The sequence below is a fragment of the Tachysurus vachellii genome, chromosome 20 (assembly GCF_030014155.1).
Source record: "Tachysurus vachellii isolate PV-2020 chromosome 20, HZAU_Pvac_v1, whole genome shotgun sequence".
NCBI classification, from domain to species: Eukaryota; Metazoa; Chordata; class Actinopteri; order Siluriformes; family Bagridae; genus Tachysurus; species Tachysurus vachellii.
The window spans coordinates 2,827,501-2,853,312 of record NC_083479.1 but is presented as its reverse complement, the minus strand read 5'-3'; the positions used below and the strand labels follow the sequence as shown (position 1 = coordinate 2,853,312).

General features: G+C 43.8%; 1 protein-coding gene across 5 annotated transcripts in view; it reads right to left on the bottom strand.

Moving 5' to 3' along the window:
• Positions 1-25,812, bottom strand: part of msi2a (musashi RNA-binding protein 2a) — a 212,643-nt gene that overhangs the window by 176,674 nt on the left and 10,157 nt on the right. For all 5 annotated transcript variants that reach the window (XM_060895608.1, XM_060895607.1, XM_060895610.1 and 2 more), the window contains exon 5: positions 19,984-20,025. In XM_060895608.1, the coding sequence (XP_060751591.1) occupies positions 19,984-20,025 (42 nt within the window). The remainder of the gene's footprint in view (positions 1-19,983; positions 20,026-25,812) is intronic.

The window sequence follows — 25,812 nt, the reverse complement described above, 5'->3', positions numbered from 1 at the left end:
TTACTTATGCTGGGATATTAGGGGATTGAATGCAGCTGGAAACCATGCTGCTTCAACGCATGACACGGCCATAACTCCATACAGGGGGTTTGTTTGTACGGGGGTTAACGTGTCTGTCTCTTCACTGCACGGCTCACGGCGGTGTTTATCCGGTCCAGCCCCCACACGCTGCCTGCTATCGTACCTCTCCACCAATGCCTGGTTCTAGTTAGTGTGGCTAAAATTCCTCTTGGGCCTCTACAAAACTTTGGTAACTTTGGTGCTCAGTCCAAGTTCCTTTGAAACGTTTCCCATACTAATCCCCGATATCATTTGCTCCCAATTTTCATTCATGCTAATCACAGCCACAGACTATATACCATAAACCATACGGAGGTTTCACCAATGCAGAGGAATTACATACGAGCTGAACTGCATTAACAAAAAAAACGCAACAGGCTAATAAAATCAGTTAAGGCGACGGCGTGAAATTACTCGTCGACCTTCAAACGGAGCTAATTAAATACACAAGCGCTTTGCTGTCTGTGATTTCCCTTCCCATTAGCTTTGATTCATACAATTCATTTACCCTATCAGAACCTGGTGGGTCGTGTCCGGTTCGAAACTTCCCGATGGTACGAGGACGTTTTCCCGCTCGGATCCAAAACCGAGAAGGTGCATCGAAAAAAGTATTTTTCTAGACAACCTGGGCAGAAAATCAACACCCTTCCAAGACAAATGACTCAACAGAATACCGCTCCCTGGCTTCCCGCAAATAAGGCCTTTTGCCTGCACAACCTCCTGCTCTGTCATTAACGTCTGCGGCAGAACTGAAAGTGTTTGGTAAAGTGTGTGTGCAAAGTAGAGACAGAGAGAGAGAGAGAGAGAGAGAACAAAACTCTTCTAACCACACCAGAAGTTCATTTGCTTTTTTTTTTCTTTTCTGTTCGTGTTATCTTTTTATTTTTCAGAACTCCGGAGATCAGGCATGACGGGGCAGACACCGGAGACGGATCCATAAAGACGAGGTTACGCGGCGGTCATGCAGCCTTGTCCATTAAGCGGTTTTCACCAGCATTCCCAGCTTTACTTCAAACAAAGCGGTGTTGTTTTTTTATACTGCAGCCCATGATCGCTTTCAGTCTCCTTGGGTAAGACACGTAGCTAATAAAAACGAGACAAAATGACAGGGCTAAAGGTTTTCGCTGCAGGGAGAGGGAAAGGCACGAATGTGTTTTTAATAAAAGCATGGCAGAGGAGCTAGAGAAGGTCTACAGGGAAAGGCGGAAGGGTCAGGGAGCAGAAACAGCACTGCTTCTGTACGGCTCGGAGGATCCGGAGCTCTCGTTCGTGGCCTGACCTTTCCTGCTGTGTCCTTGTAGAGAAAGTCTGCAGGGCACAGTGAGAAAGTCACAAAATGACCCACGCTCTTTATTCCTTCCACAGAACACACCATCACGCAACTTAAACAACAAACGATCTGGACGGCACACTGAAACACAACCTTTCTCTAATATCTATCGCTTAATCGTACCACCCAAAACACTCGATTGATCGTATCTGGATTAGCTATTTAATTTATAAAAAGTCTTAGAGATCAGAGTCGTTTTAAAGAATCTTTATTTCGTGCGTTGAAAGACAGAAACCCTGGCTTCTGCTGGGAGACAGAAGAGCCTGCTGAGTGCAGGGGGTGTAATCAAGAGCCTACGCAACGCTCTGTGTGTGTGTGAGTGAGAGAGAGAGAGAGAGAGAGAGAGAGAGAGAGATGGAATGATTAAGATAGAAAGAGGGAAAAATGGACAGAGGAAAGAAGAGAAGCGAGGGACAGAGGCAGTGGCTGATTGGACTGACAGTGCTGCAGAGACAGTCAGAGAAATGGAGTGTGTGACAGCGTCTCTCTCCCTCACACACAAACACACACACAAAAACACACAGCTCAATGTCAGAGAGAAAACGAAAGGAATAAAGTGAGGCAGAGAGACAAAAGAAACAAGAAGTGCAAAGATTGAAAGCTCAATCACGCAGTGGGAGGTACGGGATAACGTCTGATTTTGGCTTCCATCTGCGAGCCAAAATAATGCGGGTAATCAAAAATAAATTGTTTAAAAAAAAAAAAAAAAAAGAGCGAGAGAGAGAGAGAGATGAACAAAAGGGGGTTTTTATAAGGGGTGACTCAGAAATTAATTCAGCAGTTTTACAGGATATTAAAAAAAAACACACACACACACACACACAGCACTCCTACACAGTGTCTCTCTTTTTTTACTGCAGGTAAATGTTTGTTTTAGAAGCTCTTACATCACGACTGTTTGTTTAAGGCTGGTGATGACGTGAAAGAAGCCTGTTCTTCACTTTTAGAGCTTTTCCTATAAACGTAGACTTTCTCTCCCACCGCTCGCGTCTCTGTTCTCGACCGCAGCTGACGTGCGGGTCGACACGAGCGCTAATGAGTTATGTGCTGGGGTTTGAAAACAGAGAGCTTTTCGACTGAGAGCTGGGGTTTTCGACTGACGAGGATTTGTTCGAGTTCCTATTTGCATCCTGTCTTACTTAAGAAGCCGTCACATTCTGTCTGTGTGTCTCCTGATCATTAGAGTAGTTCCTAATCCGGATCATGAGCGGCAGAATGGATGTGTGTGTTGTTAACGGTGGCACTTTCTGTGATTCTCACACACACACACACACACACACAGACGCTGACTATGACGAACACAAACAGCTCCTCTGTACACACCTGATGAGCACACGTCCTTGCTCAAACAACAACAGAGCAGACCCAGCCACTTTCCACTGACGCTGCGCTTATGTGCCGGATAAACAGGCAGATAATGTGTGTGAGAGCTTGCTTTTATAAGGCACTCTGGAGGAAAGCATCTGAGAGAGGAATATGTAAATGCTCGTCCGAATCTCCTGCGTCTGAGACACCAAAGCACTCAACGGCACAATGTTGTTGTTTTTTTGTTTTTTATGCTACATAAAGAGTTACGCAAAACGTGCACGTGCTGTTAGAGGAATATAATCGACGACCGTATTTTGCAATTAAAAAGCGAACCCTGTCCGTTTATAGCTACATTTAAGAGATGCGAAATCCCTGTGTAACAACTTAGTTCCTGTTACTGGAGTTTCCAAGAGAAACCTCGAAGCATAAACAGCTCGGTCGTGAAGACCGAAGCGTCCTGAACATTAACGAAGCATCGACGCTGGAGACTCCTAACGTTAAATAAACGTCTCTATGCAGAACAATTTGATTATTATTAGTCTTTAAGTTGAACCGAGTGTCAGAGCTGCAGTTAATCAGGATTTTCTGACCAATCGGAACGGAGAAATCGCTGTGGCGCAAGTAACTGTTCTTAAAGTATTTTGATAAATTATTATTACAGACATCTTTACAGCTCTCTGTTCTCTGGCAAATAACGAATATCCCACAATCGTACAGTTCCGTGAGCGTAAACATTTGAGTGTTGCATCACTTTACCAACATGGAGCCCGAGCACCTCGGAAATCTGCATCCGATTGGTGGCCTTCAAACCAGCCAAGCATCTGCGCTGTTGCAGAGCTCCATCAGCTTTTCATCTACAAATAGAAGTAGACAACATGCAACTCGTCTAACACCACCAGGGCTTTTGTTAAATTTCCCTTTTCATTGTTTGTTATTCCTTTTTTAATTTTTCCACAAATCCGGAGATCCTGCGTGTCGGAGCAGACACTAGGGACCGTTCCACAAAAAGACAAGGTCAAGTAATGGCCGTGCTTCCGTGTCCTTTAAGCGTTTTCACACAGAATTCCTGAGTTTATATGCTAACTTCAAACGACGTGTTGTTTATCGCGTAAGACTGCTTTAACACTTGCTGTCACACTTTTATTTTTCCACAATAAGTGCTAGTTGGAGCGCCTTTTGTGCTGATATTTGCACCTCGCGCAAAAAACGTGCAGACTGTAAACTACAACACTGTTAGCGGTCCTCGCTAGTATCACCTAACTAACTCCGGGAGGTTTACGCAATGTCGCTTTGGAGGCAGAACATGAAAAGAATCTGAGCTGCAGTCACAGATAAGATGGAACATCGTTGCTTCCTGATTGGTACCACAGAAAAGACCTCGCGGGATCATTGCTGGTTTGACTCCCGCTAATGTCGTGGACAGGAAGTCTGGAGAGGAAAAGTGACAGTTCTGTCTGGAAAGGGGACTTTACTCTACTCTATTCCGTCATCACTTACAGCGACTCTGACCAATCTGAGGTATCTGTGAGCTAGTAAACGCGAAAGACGGAAGGTGGCGCTTTTCCTCTGACCGTCTTACACGGCAGTAATCGACTTCAGGTGCACCGTTGGAAACATGTTTGCTCTCACCCTCACTGGCTGGTAGCAGCTGGATTGGTTGGTGGGATGGAGAGAGAGAGAACGAGAGAGAGAGGGAGAGAGAGAGAGCGAGAGAGAGAGGGAATGAGCAGTACCTATGAACAGGTACTGATAACACTACAAAAGTAAAAAATATTTTTCACTTCACACATAGCAAAACATTGTTTCACACAGACACGCAGTCCTCCGTGTTCGTTTTCCCTCGTTTGCCTTCCAGCTCACTACTCAATCGGTCGGGACGTAGACACCTGAATTCAGACACTGTTTTTCTGAACACATTTGAAGCGCTCTACTGTGTGCAAAAAAACATAATTTAAAACAAGAAGCAACCAAAAGACGTATAACGTACAAATTGGAAAAAAAAACCTGAACAACATCATCAGGCTGAATGAATTTCCTGGGTCTATGAATAATGTAAAGTGACCTTCAGCATAATAACGGTTCTGCAGCCACCCATTGATCCACTCCTTCAGTATTTGTCATAAAACAATATTTACCGCTGGTCATTTTAAATGTGGTGTAGATCTTAAATAAATATATAGAAAATAAAAAAAAGGTGTGTTAGTTGTGCATGTCGTAGCACTCATCTTAACCGCCAAGGTTAACGCACTACAATACATAACGGTACACGTAACGCCAATACCATCCACGTCTCTACACGTCTGTCAGCATGTTAGATTTCCTATGTTTGTTTTCCTCCTTTCTATATTTTCAGCTGATTAATGGACAACGCTCAGGGAGAGTGAGGAGGGGATGAAAGAACATTGATTCACAAGCGTTTAATATTGTACTACATAAATAACAAACAAGAAGAAAGGACGTCGGTTCGATACAAAGCCCTCTCTGCTTTAATTAATCTATTCCATCTCTACACTTCACGTGTGCACGTGTGCGATCTCGGGCTGTTGACAAATAAAGCGCGAGATGGGTTTTGGGAGATGGGAACGTTCGTTTTCACGAAGCCCCTCCATCTTAATCGTGTCGCCGAATTTCCTCCCTGGAACTGGCATTAAGAAAGGCGAGTGTTTAAATCAGCCAGGAGGCCAGTGTGTGTGTGTGTGTGTGTGTGTGTGTGTGCGCCATGATGAACCATAGATCAACATTAATTCATTGCCTTAGCCGGGCAATTAATCCTTGCCGTGTTAGCTGAGAGCACAGCACTAAGGTTGCCCTGTGCCTTACACAGAGAACGCTGTCTACATACAGCTCTAATCATGTGACATACATCCGCCAATTACATCACGGTGTTAAAGGAGCTTTCTTTACCAACACCGCACACACACACGATCGATTATACAATGTCATTATAAGAATTAGGCTCGTCACTTATCGCTTAATTAACAGCCACGTGCGCGCACGTACGCTACACTATATTTTAGACTGTTCTTGCTATGTTTTGCTCTCCTGTGCGACTCGAGCAGCTGTACAGACGTCACGAGCGCCTGGTGTTTATTTGCGCAAGTAATGACGAATGAAGCAAAGCGTCGCAGGCCCAGCTGGGAGCTCCATCTCCACAGCTCTATTTAAAACTAAAAGCACCTGAGGAAAAAAAAAAAATGCAAACAGGCCATGGGGCATTTTGTTTTTCTGGAGCTTCACGTACAATCAATTATCAAACAGTGACAAGTAGGAGAGCAAACTATAACTAGCGTATGTAAAAAAGAATAAATAAATAAATGAAACCCTAATGCTGCGTTCCGGTTCTCGACGGAGCAGCAGAAGGCATCGTCCCCTCCGTGTTGTTGTCTACTGGCTCACAAGACAAATATATTTGCTTTGTAGATGAGAATTTCTTAAAATTCACAGCTAGCAAAGGCAAATACAACCTTCGCAACACAGCATACACGTCATGTGTCCTTTCCCCTTCGGTGAATCGGTTCATTTTGTCTAACTGCTGCTTTATCTGTGGGGGCAAAAAAAAATCTGAAACGCACATGGATGAAAAAGTTAACTGCTGTATTTTCTATTCTATATTATATGCAGTTCTTCCAACCCAACGTACACGAAAACGTTACCACTTCGGCCGTGTTCAGCCGGAAATATCTACTTTCCCAGCTCAAGGGAAAATGCAAATAGAAATCCAAATGTGCATAAGTGTGTGTGTGTGTGTCTGACTGTCTGTGAGTGAGAGAGAGAGAGAGTAAGAGTGAGAGAGAAAGAGAGAGTAAGATAGAGAGAGAGAGAGAGAGAGAGAGAGAGAGAGAGAGAGAGACTAGCTTTTCAGTGACCCTTGACAAGTAGCCTAATTAGAACGCCCCCTTACCCACATTTCTACTCTCCCCTTCATTAAATCAGTAATGGTCTTTTAATAGCCAGTGTGATCAAGGTTCATAAACGTCACATATTCAGACGTGTCGACACAGGATCCCATTTTCAGCCCCAGCAACTCCAATCCAAACGAACAAACTGTCTCCATCCAGCTCATCTCCTATCTAACCCAGCCAGGAAGAGGACAGAAAGTGTGTGTGTGTGTGTGTGTGTGTGTGTGTGTGGATTGAGTCTCTTAAGTAACTCGTTATCCTCTATTATCCTCTATTTAGCATTTCTCTCCGATACAATTCGAGCGCACATCACGCACACACCCGAGAGCTTTACACGCACAAAGCTTCCACACCCCCCTCCAAAAAAAAAAAGAGGTGGGAAAAAGGAAAGCCAAATTAAACCAGCTAAAAAAAGCCTCCCAAATTACAGTTTTCCACACCAGGGGCTGAAATAGCATACTCAATTTAGTCTTATTGTCTTATCCAATAGCACTGCTCATCCTTCCCTTACAGTGGAAAATTTCAGAGGTTGGAGGGAGGGGATGCGAAAACGTTCATTTGGACCAGGAAATGATGTCGGAGGAGCTGTAAACGAGCGATGTAAACAATGATCGTGATCATAGGTCAAGCTGCTCTCGCTTAAAAAAAAAAAAAAAAAAAAAAATGCATCAATAACAAAGAATTTCTAAAGGTCAGTTCGCTGTGTCTTTTTATACGTTTATCAGCGCATGTGCGCTCGTTTTTACCTCCCTCGCTTCCTCTCTTTCTCCTTCTCCATCAGAATAAAAACAATAGAAGAGACGGACTCATTAATCAGAGGAGCTTTGCCCTTCTGTAGGCTCAGAGGAAAGAAAGAGACAGCGAGGTAGAGGAAGAGACTAAGGGCGGAGCGTGCCTTTACACAGCTCCCTAACGACCGCTAGTGAAACGATCCGGAGGCGGGATAACTCCAGATCACTCGTGCTGCGCTTCAGCATGGGCCGATCAGACATCCGGCAGTCTCCAAGTCCCTTCTGCACTGTTCCAGTCCTACTTATTCCAGCCCCTTTAAAAGTGACAGCCCTCGTGGCCTCATCTAGCAGCGAGAACTGTCTGACGGAAACAAATAATTGGCCTGTTTTTCTCTGGCGTTTTTTGTTGTTCCAATTGCTTCCAGGTCCTTATCGCATCCTGCTCTGGCGAGGCAGTTAAGAGTCACTGCCCTTTGCTAATTCCTCCTTTCCATCTCTCGGCTGTAGACGGAGCACCGTCTCTGAACCGATTCGATGAGAATCGTTCAGAATATAAAATGATAGCAGATTATTACAGAACATAAATTAAAGTATAGATTTTTATCAATACATAAATGATCCCCCTTTGGCTATGTTTTATGTAAATATTTACATAAACACATTAATTTTGAGGTCGGTTTTGATAAACGAGGCCTAATCCGATGTACCGGAACACATCGATCTCTTTGAACATGCGTCTCAAAACACGGAATTGGGAAATGCGTGACAGTTTAGGAGGCTTGTGCCCTCACTTATCCATCTCCCCTTTCTGTTCCAGGAGACCCAGACAGAGGTAGATCTGTCCTCTGACTGTTCTTCAGCCTGTCCAACTTTACACAATTTACCTGCCAGTTTCCATTATACAACCCAGTTTCTCTACGGTCTCAGACGTGGGTCATCAAGTACACCGTCTGCTCGTCTCAGCCCACGTGGCACTCCTTGCCCAGTTCCCTGCAGTTTCCCTAGAAGCTGATTACAGTGCTCCAGAGCCTGCTCACTTTGGAGCTCCAGCTGGGGGAAAGAGCTTGAAGACAGACAAGTTTGTTTCTCTCTCTCTCTCTCTCTCTCTCTCTCTCACACTCCCTCTCTTATATTCAGAACAGCTCAGTGAAACATACAAGGGAAGAAGAGGGGAAAAAATGCATGCATTATTCAAACTGTTCAAAGCCAGGAACTGAAATGTCTGCACGCAGGTTAGGATAGAATTAATTAGCAGGAAACGGTTTTAAGAACGTGCCGTGCACCCGAAGCACCGCCAGAATCGAGAGCAGATAGGCCTGCTCGTCGTGCTCTATGGTGATGCCACACACACAAAAAAAAAAATCACATTTATGCTTCTAGAGAAAGAGCAGCTGGAGAAGCCCTGGCGCCATTCGCGTTCTCAGGGCTCAATATCCGGCTCGATACACAATCCCGTTTTTTGTTGCATCCTCCGGTTTCTCGTTCAGCCGCTGTCCATCGCACGGCTCATTGGCTTTGCTGCAAAATGTCCATCAAGGACTGTGACGGTACAGGCAGACCTAATCTCTAACAATCTCTGGCAAAACATTACACACCGCAAGGACTGCAGCAGCTGCTGTACCGGGAACAGCATAATGAATTAAGGCCGGTCTCAGATTTGGTATTCTGTAGCCTTTATCCTAAATAAATAAATAAATAAATAAATAAATAAATACCAAAAACAAAAACACAATTAACAAGGGAATTCCCCCAAAATGTAAAAATATGCATTAAAAAAATATGTTTTCCTTCTTGGAAACTTCTAGACTTGGATCTAAGTGCTCACTGTTGAACGTGACGTCTACCAGAATCCTGCATGAGCAAGTGGCCAACGGCTCCAATTAATCAGTTGGGTTAATTACCTGAATTAAGGCAGCAATTAAACCTGAGCAGTAAAACTCATGCTTTAAGGCCAGACAAAACTAAAAAAAAAAAGAAAAAAAAGAAAGAAGCTCGACGTCGTAATCTCCAATTGCTGACATAAATAAATAAATAAATAAATAAATAAACAAACAAACAAACTACTCCCTGATTTCTCTGCACAATGTAAATAAACTGCAATCGAAGACTTAAACCACAAGAGTTTCCTTCCTGAGAGCGTGGGCTCCTTCCCTTACTCCCATCTTAAAGATTGACCATAGCTAGCAGCTAATTGTGCTATTAATCTTAATGGCTAACCAATTACTTTCTCAAACTGCGCCTCTTCCTGGAGCGCGAGAGAGAGCGAGACGGCGTGGGCCGATCGCGTGCAATCGCTTTCTTCGCTCTAGGCTCTCTGAGTTTTGTGGAGGCCTAACTGTAGGGATGAATCACTCAGCAATGGCCACAGAGTCGTCTGTGGCAACACAGCTTAGAAACCAAACCCAACAGCAGCCACGTTTAGGTCAAAGAGCGGACAAGATCGTAACCCGTACCGATCTGGTACTTATACCGTGGTTCTGGTAGAGCTGCACAAAGCAACGTCCTTATGGTCGACACGGTGGTAAACTCTTCACAAGGCAGCTAGGATGTTAAAGGGATCAAATACGTGGAAGACGGAGAGCTTGACGACATACCGGGTGAAAGTAGAAACAAAAACACAAAGATAAGTGACAGATAAAGGTAATGTAGAGAAAGCTTTTCATTCCCCAAAGCAAAAACAATGTAAATGTACTATAAAGGGTACAGCAGTAGCTTTTAACATCCAATTATGTGCCTTAAGTAAGGAATAAATCTCTCGACAAACAACAGAACGGTATGAAGCGGCGTTCATTTTAACACTCTGAAGTCCATTATTTTCGTGTAGCATCATCCCTAAGGGGTTTCCGTGTCTCATTCAGCTTTGGTCCATCACAGGTTTAAATATTAAGTTAATCACACAGAAATTTGCCAGTGACTGATTATTTTTTAATTCATTAATGAACATGCCTTTTTTTTTTTATCCATTTGCAGTTACACGATGTGAAAGTTACTTCGTTGATCTCGTCTCGAACGACATTTTACATTATAACTATCTTTCCTTCGCTGACCCGCTTTTGTTTACGTGACAAAAAATCGTGGATTATCTCAGAGAAATCAGAGCACGTACCAAGTCCACTACATCTACCGCTTCACCGTATAATAAATAACAAAGGTGTTTTAATCCGTCACGTTAAATAAATCCTTTGTACAAGTCCTGGTGAATGAGCTGCTTTACAGAAACGCCGGATCACGTGCATTAATATAAAGCTGCCGGTATTGTAATATTAACCGAAACCTTCTGACCGATCGGGAAACGAGTATAAAATGAGACTAGAAGCTATGATACGTAAGACATTAGCGATGTTGAGCATGTTATCTACTGACAGTGTTTACAGACTGAGAGGAAAATGTGTAGTAGGTTTATTGTTCTCTAAAACAGGAGGCTGTTAAAGCTTGAGGACTGGGACTGTAGACTCTCGTGCTGGATGTCCCAGCTCTCCTCCATCTAATCAACACTCAAATATCAAAATCTGCCTGAAAACGAGAAATCTTCCAGTCTGGATGCGTCGTGTTATTGCAATCCTCTTTTTTTTTCCCCCAACTCCACGCTGTTCTTCCCCTCGGTATTGATTGTGATGTAATTGCCTCAAAAACACTGGCGTACCAAAGCCACTTCCACTATCGATGGCATGTGGGCGTACTGGGATTTTCACTCGGAGCGCAATCAAGGTGCCGTCGCCAACGCCTGCCGTTATTAAAAGTGAGCGGTGAGCTAAAACCACGGGTAGAACGTTTCTACAGAAATTCCACTCGCGGGGCCGTTTTTATCGAAAAAGTGGGCCAGACTGAAGCCTAATTCACACATCCATCCTCTCGCACTCACTCACACACACACACACTCACTCACTCACTCACTCTCACACACACACACACACGCTATGTTCGTCCTTGGCTGAGACTAACTGGGACAAGCACGACTCATGAGGGAGAATCCTGTCTGGAATTAACTATTCATTTAAATTAAAAATAAAACAAACCAGCTCTTAAACGAGTAACAACTATGTTAATAGCCAACACAGGATGATTTAAAAAGGAAATGAGTTTTGTTTTGGTTTTTCTTTTTTTACTATCTAAAGGAAATGCAACACGTTGCCAAAGACCCTGAGGCACTGTGGAGTGCGGCAGCCACGTTAGACCGAATATCCCGCTCGACCTCCAAAAGCTTCAAGGTAAAAGCGTCAGAAAAGCTAATACACTTAGAGAGACACTTAGCTCTCGAATACGACACTCACTGACCCAGCAACTATCCAATCCTCTCGTAATACTGCTAAAGAGGGCCAGGGCAGATAGAGGGCAGCTATTTAACACACACCTCACACACCGCTTCCATTTTTAGCGCATGCTACCTGTTCATGTTAGCTGTTTTTAATTATATTTAAAAAAATAATAACAATAATCCATCAATAATAATTCTTCAGTGAATTGTGGCAATTACACTCATGGAATCTACACTTACAATAAACAGACAGCTTTATTTATTTTATCCACCCTCTGGAACGAATCTCTAAGCATAGCTCAGCATTATCAGTTATGCACGGATAAGTTAGCTTTCAGTGATTACCGATCTCTGTCGAAGTTTCTATACTCCGATCGAGCGCGAGGTTAACATCGCTGGTATCGTGTCTCTGTCGCTTAACAGAAGTCGGGAAAGAAGAAACGTTTCTAAAAGGTCACGTAAAGGACAAAACGTCTTCTGTCCTACGTGATCGTAAATGCTAACAGCGGCGTGGGACGGCGTGGGACAGGTTTTTTTTTTTTTGGTCCAAATGGTCTAGCTTAGCTTCAAGGTAGCTGAGTACATACTAAAAAAAAAGAAAAGAAAAGAAAAGAAAAATCAAAGGAAAGTCTTCCTTATTGGCGAATTCAGGTCATGACCTCTAATCAACGCACCATCAAATAGCATTTTCTGCTTGAAAAACTTACTCGTATTTGCTTTAGATAAACAAACATCCGGATGCGTCCAGATCTGACGCGAGACGTAATTTCCAGGTTCTGACTTCAGAGTCGAGTGGAACGCGGCACGAGAACTCACAAGAACGATTCAGGACATGCTACTTTATCTCAAAGCTTTTGAGAGGAGCCTGCTAGCCTTTCATTCAATGCAGCTAAATTGCAGCTAAACAGCAGCTAAACACTTATGACACAGCCTTCGAATCGCACACAAAGAACCGTTAGTCCTCCTAATAAGTCATGAAAATGTTTAATTATCCCTTTAAATTCAGTTCGAGGGGAGAAGGAGGATCAACAATCTCTCTCTCTCTCTCTCTCTCTCTCGCTCTCTCAGCAAAGAAAAAAAATCATCTAAATTTAGCATCAGATTTATCAGGCTGTGGCAAAAAAATTAAAAAGGGGGAGTGTGTATGTGTATGAACGAGAGAGAGATGGAGAGATAGAGAGAGAGAGAGAGAGAGAGAGAGAGAGAGACAGAGAGCGAGATGGCAGGCATCTTAGCAGTGGGCGTCCACAGAGGGGAACTGTTCGTCATGAGTCACGTTCAGACAGAACCAAAATACATCTCCGCCAGGCTCAAAAATAGCACAGTGCACTGACGCTGGCCTGGTGTGACACACACACACACACACACACACACACACACACACACACACACACACACACACACACTCATACACAAGACAATAGGCCAGCCCCCAGCAAGATCACAGTGGAGGAGTAGGAGGAGATTGGAATTTTTAAAAAGCTCAAGGAAGCAAGTCCAATGTGCAAAGAGAGAGAGAGAGAGAGAGAGAGAGAGAGAGAGAGAGAGAGAGAGAGAGAGAGAGAGAGAGAGAGAGAGAGATCCCTGCAGCCACCCAAGCAGATAAGCACAGAAATGCTGCAGGAGCTCTGAAGGACACGAAGACAGAGAGCTACAGCACTGCCAACTGCAAACCCCACACACGCACACACACACACACACACACACACACACAAACACACACTTCATTCCTCATCTTCCTCCTCACTGTCAGCAACACTTATAAAGGACATCCCCATCTTTCTGGATCTCCTAAGGCCATAACTTTTTTGTTTGGTTCTAGCCAAACACACACACACACACACACACACACACACACACACACACACACACACAGACACAATTTGCTGCTTTTTCCATATCAAGCGACTGCTAGTAATTAAGGATGCAAGACCCATAAGAACACATCACACACACTCCCATCTCATATCCAGCCTGTTATCTGCTAAAATAAGGAAGGGTTGTGGATCGGTGTGGATTTTCTCCGTCTAATTCCCAGGAAAATGCATGGGGAGGTGTTTTTGATTAAGCAAAGTATGAGAATTTTGCATGTTATCACCTTTGACACGGCAGTAGCGGAAGAACAGAAAGAGAAGGTGTTGATTTAGAGCCCAAACTCGACCTATGAGAGAAATTTATGGCTATTTTACACAAGCGACGTCACCGTTATGACTCGAGTCGTTACGTTAAAATAAACGGACGTGATAACCGCGTACTGCGCCGCCGAGCCAAAAACACAGACTTGCAGAATAAAGCTCCGATAAAACGTTCCATCGGTAGACGTTCTATCCATCGTTTAAAAAAAAAAAAGACTAACGACAAAGAGCTAAGAATAAATGGCAAGCTCTCCTCACACGGTGCTGCACTGCTCATGCGGTTCAAACCAAGGCAAACAAAAGAACATGAGTTTATGGCTAATTACTCTAAAGCACCTAAAACATCCTGCCTCGGTTTATGATAAATCGCTTAAAACGCTATGACTAAGCGGCTAAACGAGGCTGAATGTAGCGGGAGCTAAAGGCTGACTCGTGGAGAACACAAGCAGGCAGAGATAATTGCCTGCGTTTCTGAAGGTGCTCTAATAGGCCCGCTAGGCAGCAAACGCTGAAGTCTGCACACTCAAGTGTGTCGAACACAAACCCTGCAGAGTGCGCAGGGAGGAACGGTTCTGCAGCAAATCGGCCCGTATCCACACCACGGATCAGGGCGCGCACACACGCGCGCACACACACAGTACATTAAGCACACGCTGTTTTCACATAAATCTGAAAAAAGTAGCAAGAAATTAAAAAAATTATTAAAAAAAAAAACAAAACCATTTACAATTAAGCATAGTGTGTTAAGGACAACGCTAACATTACCAGTTAAAAGCAAAATTAGAAGAAAATTAAGATGCACAGACAGACAGACGGACGGATAACGAGGTTTAGGGACAGACAGACGTACAAATCAGAGACGGATAGACAGTGAAACAGAAAATGATACACAACAGACAGATATAAGTGCAATAGACAGACGGAGGATAGTCAGATAAGCAGACAGACACAAAGACAGATAGGAAGAAAGAAAGCCGGACAGCCTCGCCAAGATAAATAGAAAGTTAAAGCGATAGTTTGACAGGCAGACGGATATTCTGGGCAGGGTCACGGTGGGAATGGAGTGTATGCCAAAAAGATGGAGTGTGAGGCTGGATACACACATTCACACGCTCTTCCATCACCTACGTGTCGGTTATCTTACGCAATCTACTTTCCGGCATGTTCTTGAAAACACATGGAGAACCCAGACAGACACACGGAGAACATCTGAAACTCACAACGAGATCGAGATCAAACCCGGGAACCCAGGGGCTACTCGGAGCACACCTCGGTGTCTGAGTTCCTGTAAATACTAGAGTTTATCCACTAATATCCAGACATGTTGTACAAGTCACAGCACATACAGGATGCTGAAAAATATGTATAATACAAGGTCACACCCGTGTGTCATGCGGTACATGACCAGAGACACCAAAGGAGCTGATCTACAGGATATTGTGTATGTAGGAGGCTCGGCTGGAGATCCGGAGGAGGTTTGAACCGTCCGCTCATCCTCACTGCCTCGTACTCCTCATTACTGTCACTCAACACGGAGATCTCAGACAGGCCAGCTGGAGTGACCTGGTGCCCCCCTCCATGCACACACACACACTCACAGAGAGAGAGACAGGCAGTTTCTGCCGATAGCTACAGGGCCCGGAACCCCCACCCACCACAATCTAATTAGCCGAGAGCCAGGAAGACAAAGGGAAAGGAGATGTGAAGCACGCACACACACACACACACACACACACACACACACCACATGAATAAACATCTGCAGTAAACGTGTAGAAACGCACCCAAACAGGCAGCCAGACACAGCCGCAAAAAAAACCCTTTCTGAAGGCGTTCCACAAGCAGGCGAGATTCTTTGGGTCAATAACAACAAAATCAAGAACAAAAACATCTCTACACCAACACACTCCCTCGGAGTGCACTCTGGCCTACACGCGCATCACAGACGCTCACAGCCGTTCTTCCAATCCACTCTGCCTGCCTGTGTTTGAGGGAGATTTATGAGATCCTATCTCTGCTTGGCTGCTTTTTTTTTTTTTTTACAGGCCATTTCAAATCAGAAACAAAAGGGTAAGGAGGTTATTCCATCTCCAGACACTTTGATCCATCTATTACCACCCAAGAAAAACAGCCTTTCCCTTCCTTCTCTGTGCACACATGCACATACACATGCACCGCTCCTTTCCTTTTTTTTTTTTTCCAGGACCCAGGGGGTGAGAGTGGGGTGACGATAAAGCAATCCCATCAACTTGACGCTGATTGATCGACTATACACACACACACACACACACACACACACACACACACACACACACACACACACAAACACAGCCAACGCAATCCAGGTTAGCTCTGTTTGTTTCTGTTTGTTGTTGTCAATGGACTTCCCATCTGCTACAGGTTATTTTCAAAGCGGACTTTCTTTTCTTAACTAACACGCTAACGCCGTACACGCTCGTGGCTGGAGAGTTCTGTTTACACCTCGGGTTGTTTAGCGAAGGCAGAAAAAGGGAGGAATCAAAGAGGTGCTGGTGTCAAGGTGAGCTATTCCAAAGTAGTCAGGAAATAAAAACCTTGCGCATGATCGAAACTCTTGCGAGCGCTTGACAGGAGCGTACGGGGAACCGAAGAGCCGCCTGGCAGCTTTCATTTTCTCAACAGTTCATGCAGTCTGTTAAAATGAATATAATTCAAAACGCCTGGGCTGCCGTACATTTAAATGGCCCAAAGATGTGCTAAATGGGGCTGCAACAGGGGTTGTATTCAATACATTTTGCTTAGCAAGGCTGACCAAAGGTGTGAGGGTGTGTATGTGATGGAAGAAAAAGAGAGCGCAAGAGCGAGAGAGAGATGAACAGAAGTGATGAGAGGAAGCAAAAGCTCATTGCTGGTGCCTTAATTGGTGTTGGAGCTTGAAGTTATGAGAAGAGTCGAGCAGCAAAGCTCCTGGGTTTCACTGCTCTGGCAAAGAAACTGACAGTCCTGAATCTTGTGTGTGTATGTGTGTGTGTACACACACACACACACACACACACACACACACACACACACACATACATACATATATATATACATACATACATACATACATACATACACAAGCAGGCATTACCTTTGGACTCCATTACAATCTTGGCAATTTTATGCTAGGCAACACATTTTCCCTGAACTGGAGCACCACAGGAATCCCAGAAGGTTGGCTCTTAGGATCACAACGTTACCAGCACAACCCATTCCCAAGAGGAACTCCAGACTAGAGAGAGCGTGCTCAACCAAACTCTCAAGTGAAGCCTCATGCTTTCAGCTTCTCTCCAAACAATCTAGAAACTGACAAAGTGCTGCTCTACAAGTTTTCTCTGCCGCGCCAGCACGGTGCACGGAGTCCTGCTCTAAATCACAGATTTTCAAGGTGGTTCTCTTGGCTGGACCTTCGTTCACTCTCGTCTTGCTCACCAAGGCAATAAAGGTCAGATTTTCACCTCAATCCACTCCCAGCCCATTGCACCTTCTGTGGTTTCTAAGCAAAAATAAAAAAAGAAAAAAAAAAAGTCAGCACCGCCGTCGTCATGAAAGTCACACTCTTCCAGTCTGTCATAACGAGGCAGGAAAGGGTTAGTGCGGCGGTCGCCTGGTCCTGAAGCGCCTAGTGACGGGGCTTCATTTCCATAACGAGCTCCTCTCGCAGCGCAAATGGCCACGGCCCCAGCGGCAATTAAAATCGTGTCGGGACACGTCGGGTTCCGTCAAGCCACAAAAATTGCAAAACAACAACAACAATAGCAGCAGCAACAAACACTTGCTGATCTCGGGCGATATTAGCCGGCACGTCAACCCTGTTTTTTTTTTCCGATCTGCTTTTCTCCAGAATAAAACAGAACGAGGCCATTTCTAACAAGGAGGAGAGCGAAGGGTGATGGTCGTTTTGCTTTTGATTTTCTTTAGCGGCTCATGAGCTTCCGGTGTTTCTCGCTCATTAGGCTGCATGTCTCGCCGCCTCTGCGGATTTATCTGAGCAAACGATGGTGTGAACTCATCTGAGCAAATGACGACGTGGATTTATGACAACGAGAGCTCGGACAGGGTCACGTTCCTTCGCCGTTGTTCTGAGCGTCTGTCCCTCTGCCGCCTCTGACGATAAACGTTACAGACGTACGTTATGAGGCATTATACCCTCACAGGCATGCGTGAGAATCAAAGCTGTGGTCTGCATAACTAGACGAGACCCTGCGTTGCCACCTGAATAATTATGTTTAAACCTGGAGCAGGAAAACTTCAAGCTATTCCAAACAAACAAAATCTTAATTACAGATACTTTATATAAAATATCTGATTATAAATCTCTCTGCATTCTGTTTGAAAAGAAGCTGCCTCAGCAGGGTGAATCTTTGGGCAACGATTGTGCTTTCACCCCAATATAAAGACAAGTGACGGTGCATTCTCAGATGGGTTGTAAAGAGTGATGACTTGAGTTACCGTAGCCTTCCTGCCAGCTCGAACCAGCCTTGCCGTTCTTCACCGATCTCAACCACAAGCCATTTCTTCTTGTAGTACCGTCACTGACACTGGATCCCCCCCCCCACACACACACACCGTTCTGTGTAAAATTTAGAGACTTGTGTGCGAGATCAGCGGTTTCTGAAACGCACTTAACACTCCGTCTTATTTCACCTTAAAAAGATTTGAAGGTTTTTCACACGTCTTGTATTTACCCTGATATCAAAGTAATAGTATTGTACATCATCCTTTTTCGCAAGAACATTACAATAATAGTTCAGAAGACACAACGCGAAACCACACGTTAAACATGTGTGCACACACACACACACACACACACACACGCGCACAGGCCGACCTGTTTGTCCCAAAGCGTAGCCCTTTGAAACACCTGCCTGCTCGGTGAAAGAGTTGAAACCGATACCTCAACCACAGGGAAGGCAGAGCGGAAGGACAGCGAGAACCGGAGAGAGAGAAGGGAGGTGGGGGGGACAGAGCGAGAGACGGACAGAAAAACGAAAACGATGACAAATGCAAAACAGAGAGACGCTTCAAACCCGAGCCAGTCTGCTTATAGGAGGCCTTAAATCAATTTGACATGGAGGAACAAAAAGGGCTGTGCAATGCTAATCTATCTGCCTTAATCCCATTGCTGTGAGATCCTTCTGTAATTCACATTCAGTGCCTAATACAAAAACAAATAAAACCTTTCTTTCTTTCTTTCTTTCATTCTTTCACTAATCAGCTTGCCCTTCATCGTGCAGGATTATTAATGCATTATCTTAATCCATTGTTTTTTCTCTTAAACACTGAAACGCTGCGACGTTGCCGTTCGCGTCGACGACGTATCAGTCAGAAAGTGTTTCGTGTCTCGGAAATTGCCAATCCGGTTTCCGTATCCAGGCCACACCGCTTACATACTGGGATCATATTGCTGTGAAAAGACTAAAAAAAACAACAGCAGTGCCTGCGAGAACAAAACGCATTTTCATCCTTTCGACAGAAATCCGACAATCCGGAGGCAAACATTTTTTTTTCTTCAGGTTTTTTTCCCCAAGCTGTGATATGAAAGAAGAAAAAAAAGAAAAAAAAAAAAAAATCGGACAAGTATTAGAAGAGAGGGGGAAAGAAAAAAAAATAGAAAGGGTGGGTGGGGGGGGGACTCACACAGAAACACACTGATTGTTTCAACCATATGCCGATACCCTTAAGACACCATGTGCTAAGGCTTTGAAAGCTTTCGCTGCCGATTCCCCTTCTGAAACTCAAACCGCTCAGCAACAACCACGAGGAAAATAAAGTGGGGGGGGGGGGGGGGTGCCCATTATCGATTTTAGTTTGTTTGGGGATCAAGAGAAAAGAAAACACAGTAAACAGGCGTATAATGTGATGCTCTTTAGAATCAGGAAGTGAAAGGGAATTAGAATTTCGTGACCGCCTTCGTAAAAACAGGATCGTGAAGGAAACGTACGGCTTCGATACATGTGACGTAATGTTCGGAAACAAAAACGTCGCTGTGTGACGTCACAGCTTTTCCCCTTACTCTTACAAAGCGCTGACGGTGGTGACGACTCCTATAAAGGTTATAGAAACGCTTACGGATAACGTACGCGTGCCGGCGTACGCCGTCGCCGTAGATCTACACAACCTCTGACCAATCAAGATCAAGAGTTTTGAAAAACAGTCACAGCTTTCAGAAACCAGCAGCAGCAGCAGGACGGACAGATAGATCAAGGGACGAATGGATGGATTGATCAAAAATAGTTCTTACCTTAGGCTGAGCGCGGCGAGGGAAGGCCACTTTAGGGTCGATCTGAGAAGAAGAAATAGAATGCAGAATTAACAGGACGCCTGCTCATCTGATCAGTTCACCGCTATTTGTGAAGAAAACATTGCTACCCGATCACTGGTTTATAAGCTTGTTTATAACTGGTTTATAAGCTTTTAAATAAAAAATAAACAAATCGTGTGGACGCACAACCACCACTACAGTCTAAAGTGCTCTCTCAAAGTGCTCAAAGCATTCGTGTCAACTCAAGAAGCCCAAAAATTAAGGAGGACAACAGATTCTTCTTCTTTTTCTTGTTCTTTTTTTTTTTTTTTTTCTTCGGTTCATCGCCTTGTTAATTTTGGTGTTTTTCTCCCCGTCAGCCGTTCACGCCGGGAGCTTTATCAATCTCGCATTTGGAACGAATGAGAAACTATTTCATGCACCAGTGTCACGCTCGGCTTTAATACGCGGCTCTTTAAAACTTTCAGCCGATCTCATCCGAGGAGACGGTGAAGGAGAAATGGGAAAGAAAAGGAAAAAAAAAAAAAAGAAAGAAAAAATGTAAACAGATCGAAATTGTTCTCTTGCAGAAAATTACTTGGCCGTGTTCAGCAAGGCAAACGTTGAGGTGCATCTCGCGCTATAGAGATGAACGCTCGCCCAGAGGGAGGGATGGAGTGATATCAGATTGGAATCATTATGGAGGCGAACACTCGTCATGTGCTCTATATGAAAACACTGGAGCAATCTGGATAAAAGTGAGTCCTTCACAGAACAGGTTTGTGACATAATCTCATTTAACGCATGAAAAAAACAACACGATTAACGCTAGCGATGCGTCGATGCGGATACCGTCGTCAGGTACGGGTCCGATATCGTGCTTAACTACTCGTACTTGCGCAGATGGACAAAATACACAAATAACAATATACATTACAAACAATATACAAAAAGAACTTTAGATAGAACTCTTTCTTTAAACGTTATCGTCTCCTTACGGAAAACTACAAGTCGACAGTTAACTCGTTTCGTTTGTTAAACACCGACACATTTTAATCGATTTATTATCAGTCTCAAATAACACCTAGGTTTATTTATCGTCAGAGACACGGACGAGCCGCAGCTTTAAGGCTGTTACCGTTCGGCGGCATCCGGTTTCCACGTGTACGAGAATACGGCGTGTCGTACAGCATCTCTGACCTGCATCAAGATTGTTTGAGATGCAGAACAAATCGGACAGACCTGCGTGTCGAGAGCGTGACGATTTAGGTATGCTGGTAGCTAAACGGTTACCATACGCTTGCTAGTCAAAAGCTAGCAAAAAACTTCAGACGATCGAGTTGATAGAGAACATTTTGAGGTAAGGTGAGGATTTAAAATGCGATGTTCAGCACCTTGTGAACGATTCCTTTACTGCACTGTTAATGTCAAAGGCATGATATAAGCTAGCAAAATTGTTTTCTGGGCCGGAGAGTCAAACAGGTGGAACAAAAACAAAAACGAAACAAGATGCTTCGTTACTCGACAGTTCATCAATTACTTGTCGCAGAGTATAGTTAGAAAAAGATTGAGCCGTAATGATACCGGTATCGTTATTAAAGTGCATCATGTTCGTCGTATCCTGGAAAATCAAATCACATCATCGCGCCTTAATAAAAGCTTCATCAGTCATCAAGATGCCAGTTTTTTATATCAACACGCGTCTCACTGAATCCTCCACCCCCTAGCGTGTTGAGCCAGTTAATTGCTACGTCACGTATTTCCTAACTACATCCGCACAAACATGGCTTTAAGAGAAATTAAGCCTGCGCTACTGTTATGTGGAGCGCGACCTAATTACCCTGCTGTCTACCGGAGCAGAAGAACGGAGACTCGAGAAATTTATCTGGAGGATAAACGGCCACGTTTCCCCCCCAAAGCTATAATTCCATTTGACAGAGTTATGATTGTTATCTCTGTAAATCAGGTCAATTTAGGAGATGAATTCCATAACACCTGGCTATAGTAACCTTCCTCATAATGAATTCCATGTAATGATTCGTTTTAGCGATTGGCCCCAGGCGCAAGCGATTCAACCTCAATTACTGCGAACGAGCAGCCCAATCCGAGCGCTCGCACGCCACCACGCTTTGAATTGCAAAGTAGGTTGACTCTTTTCATGAGGCGGCTCTGTAAAATACCCCCCACCCCCTCCACACACACACACACACACACACACACACACGCACACACACACAGTTCATGTTAAAGAAATTATTTTTAAATATATTGAAAAATGAACCTGATCGTGATTTCTTCTTAACATCCGTTGCAATATTACGGTAATGAGGGCACACGGGGAGAAAGGAAATAAAATAAATAAATAAAACCTCGCACTGATTCACTGGCTGATGAAAAATGCTGTGTGAGATTAACATGGCAATCAGTGTTGCCAATTTAAATACACATAACTAAAAAGAAATAACACACACACACACACACACACACACACACAGCCCATCTGTCCAAGTCCTGACTCCATTCATCAGTAGTACTACAGGCGCAAGATGCCTTTAAAAAGATACGCACTGCACGAGCCAATCAGAGCGCGCTTCCTATTTCGGGTCGTGCCCTTATGGAGTGAATGGCTCCTCTGTGCACCTCAGCAAGGAGGAAAATGCCAACAATCTGTGTCCTTTCAGTTGAGGTATTTATGTAAATGCGAGGCTGATGAGAGAATTACCTTGCATTCATATTGAACGGTGTGACCAGAAACTCTCCGTGCCGTCACTTGGAGAAGAATAAAAAAAAAAACAGGCCCGATGACTTACAGCACGGCCGACTGACTTACAGCACTAATATTTGATAATGAAGCAGTGACACAGATGTGACTGTGATATTGCTTTAATTTAGTCTTTGATTACAGTGAAGTTGACTGATATTGTGTTAGGACATTGGAATAGTCATCATTTTCCCCTCGCAGTGATTATGTTTAGAAAGAACACACATACCCACACACACCCACCACACACACACCCATCACACACCCACCACACACCAAACACACACACCCATCACACACCCCACCCCCCCACTCACTCACACCCCCACCTCACACACACCCCCACCTCACACACACCCCCACCTCACACACACCCCCACCTCACACACACTCTCACTCACACACACTCTCACTCACACACACTCTCACTCACACACACTCTCACTCACACACACTCTCACTCACACACACTCTCACTCACACACACTCTCACTCACACACACTCTCACTCACACACACTCTCACTCACACACACTCTCACTCACACACACTCTCACTCACACACACTCTCACTCACACACACTCTCACTCACACACACTCTCACTCACACACACTCTCACTCACACACACTCTCACTCACACACACTCTCACTCACACACACTCTCACTCACACACACTCTCACTCACACACACACACAGAGTCCAGTCTTCTGACTGTTTACAATTTAATAAGCGGAAGAAACGTTGCTCAATAAAGCAGAACTGACCAATGTTTGCTTAGCTGCGATGCTACGAGTATTTACAGTGAAATTCCAAATCATTTTGAATATTTTCTTAGTAACTAACAAACAAATCTTATGAAAACAACATTCCTGACAATTTGGTCCTAAAACTCCCTTGGATACGGCATGTAAAAGATTTACCTGCGTTGTGCTAGCTGGATAAAGCGTTAGGCTAGACGATTAGCTACATTAGCCTACTTTAGTAAAATGTGCCCTGGTACCAAGCGACACTGCTCTTCACTTCCTATTCTATATAAAATCCCTATTACTTATTCTTTTCCAGGAAATAAGTTCTGCTAAGATGCTCTTTTACTTTTCAAACACTTAACATTCAACATTTACAGCAGCAAGTAGTCGTTTTTTTTTTTTGTTTTGTTTTTTTTACATGAGCTCCATTTCTCCTCTTTCTCACGCTTATAAAATCTGACCTTGTAGAAGTTATGTAACTGAATCTTGTTAGGTTTTCATAGAGTTTGATTGCTTTGTTAAAAAAAACTTAAATATCACAATAGATAACCGGTATTGCGAGGGAAAAATGTCCTCTCGTGTTGTAACACGATATCATAATATTTTGGCCACATCACCCAGCACTAGATCAACTTCGCTGCTGGTCTAAACGAGCCGGTTAACGCACCCTCTGTGAGGAATAAATCAATAACCGGCTCCTCTTGATGAGAGGAAAACTGAAATATTGTCACACTTATGTCACTATTTATGATCGTTGATTTCTCATGTGTCAAACAATATCGCGATAAACAATATCATTAAGTACAACGTTGTGTAATAATGTTGCATCGGATGCTTCAAATCATCATCACTACCTCTATTTTGCATTCATGAAAATCTTCGACGCCCATAATTTAACGTCCCGTTGCAACAATCCGAACTAAATTAATGGGTTTAAAATACAAGAATGAAACGACGCTTGAATTAAATTCTAAAGCGAGAGCAGCTTTGTGATGATTCACAGACATCTTGTTTGTTATCCATCATCATCATCACTTGTAACTTGTATTATTAAAGGGTTAGTTTGATCTTTTTAAGTATACTGACTTTCAACATACCTACTCTGTTAGCTTGGATAATCTACTACACATTTTAGCGAGGTCTTACAGACAAAAAAGTAAGAGGATGGTTAGAGATCAAACCCTTGGATTGAGAGAAACGTTTAAAATACGACAGGAAAGAGATTATATAACGTCGAGTCTTCTGGTTTCTTTTTTACTGACTTCATGTTTACTTTCGAAATGATGATTAACTGCCATCAGAACAGCGATTAAAGCTTAGGTAGAGGTCATGACACACAGATCTGACTGCTTTCCATGGCTCTATTTTTGCTCGTTACAACTCTTTATTCACTTGGTGGGGGATTTTCCTGCTCGTTCTCCGTCTGTCTGTTTGGTGAGAGATGAAGGACCTTGACAGAACAAAAAAGCTTTACGTTCGTAGAACAAAGACCTCCCGATGGATTCCGTTTGAGCCGCTTGATACGGACGTCGTCTTCATACCGATGTTACATTGCTGCCTGTTATTATGACTACGTTATGCCTAGCGATCTAATAAAAAAAGCCATCCATGAACGAATCCTGCTCATGATTAAGCAGTGTCCTACTACATAAAGGTTCATTCAAAAAGAGTGCATAATGCATCGTTTGGTTATCATTCACACTATACGATATCAGAGGGAGGTTTTCTGTAGAGGTTTTCTATCGTAAACGATACATCGTTCAGTGCTGGATTGTCATTATTATTACAGCTCTGAGGGAGTGATGAAACCGGCTGCAACGGGAACGGAGTACGAGGTCAAATTACCCGTATTTAGCAGCTATTTCTAGTGCACGCCGTCGCCTGCTTCCGATTCAGGCGATTAGCTTTCGGGGACGTTTTAGTAGAAAACCCGCTGCAGGACAGCCAAGAGTTAAAAACACAGCCCTGTTCGGTGACTGCAGCAAACTGGTGGAAGTAAGTCATCACTTTTCTGACACTCATATTCTGTGAAACTGTACACCTCTGCAGAGGTAAACCTGCTTTCCACAGCGAGTGTGTGTCTGGTCTAGCACAGACTGGCAGAGAAGAGAGGAAACGGAGTGTGCAGGTGTGACGAGGCCTTATGTAACCCTGCTGCTCTTCTAGTTTCACTGCAGAGAGCAAAAGGAACCACAGTAGGAAAGAAGCTATTCGGTTACTTTTCAAGATCGGACCGAATCCGTCCTTAGATCCGTTACTCAGAACCGACTGTTTAAATCACTCAATTTTATGAGACCTACTTCAGGTACAGAGGCAG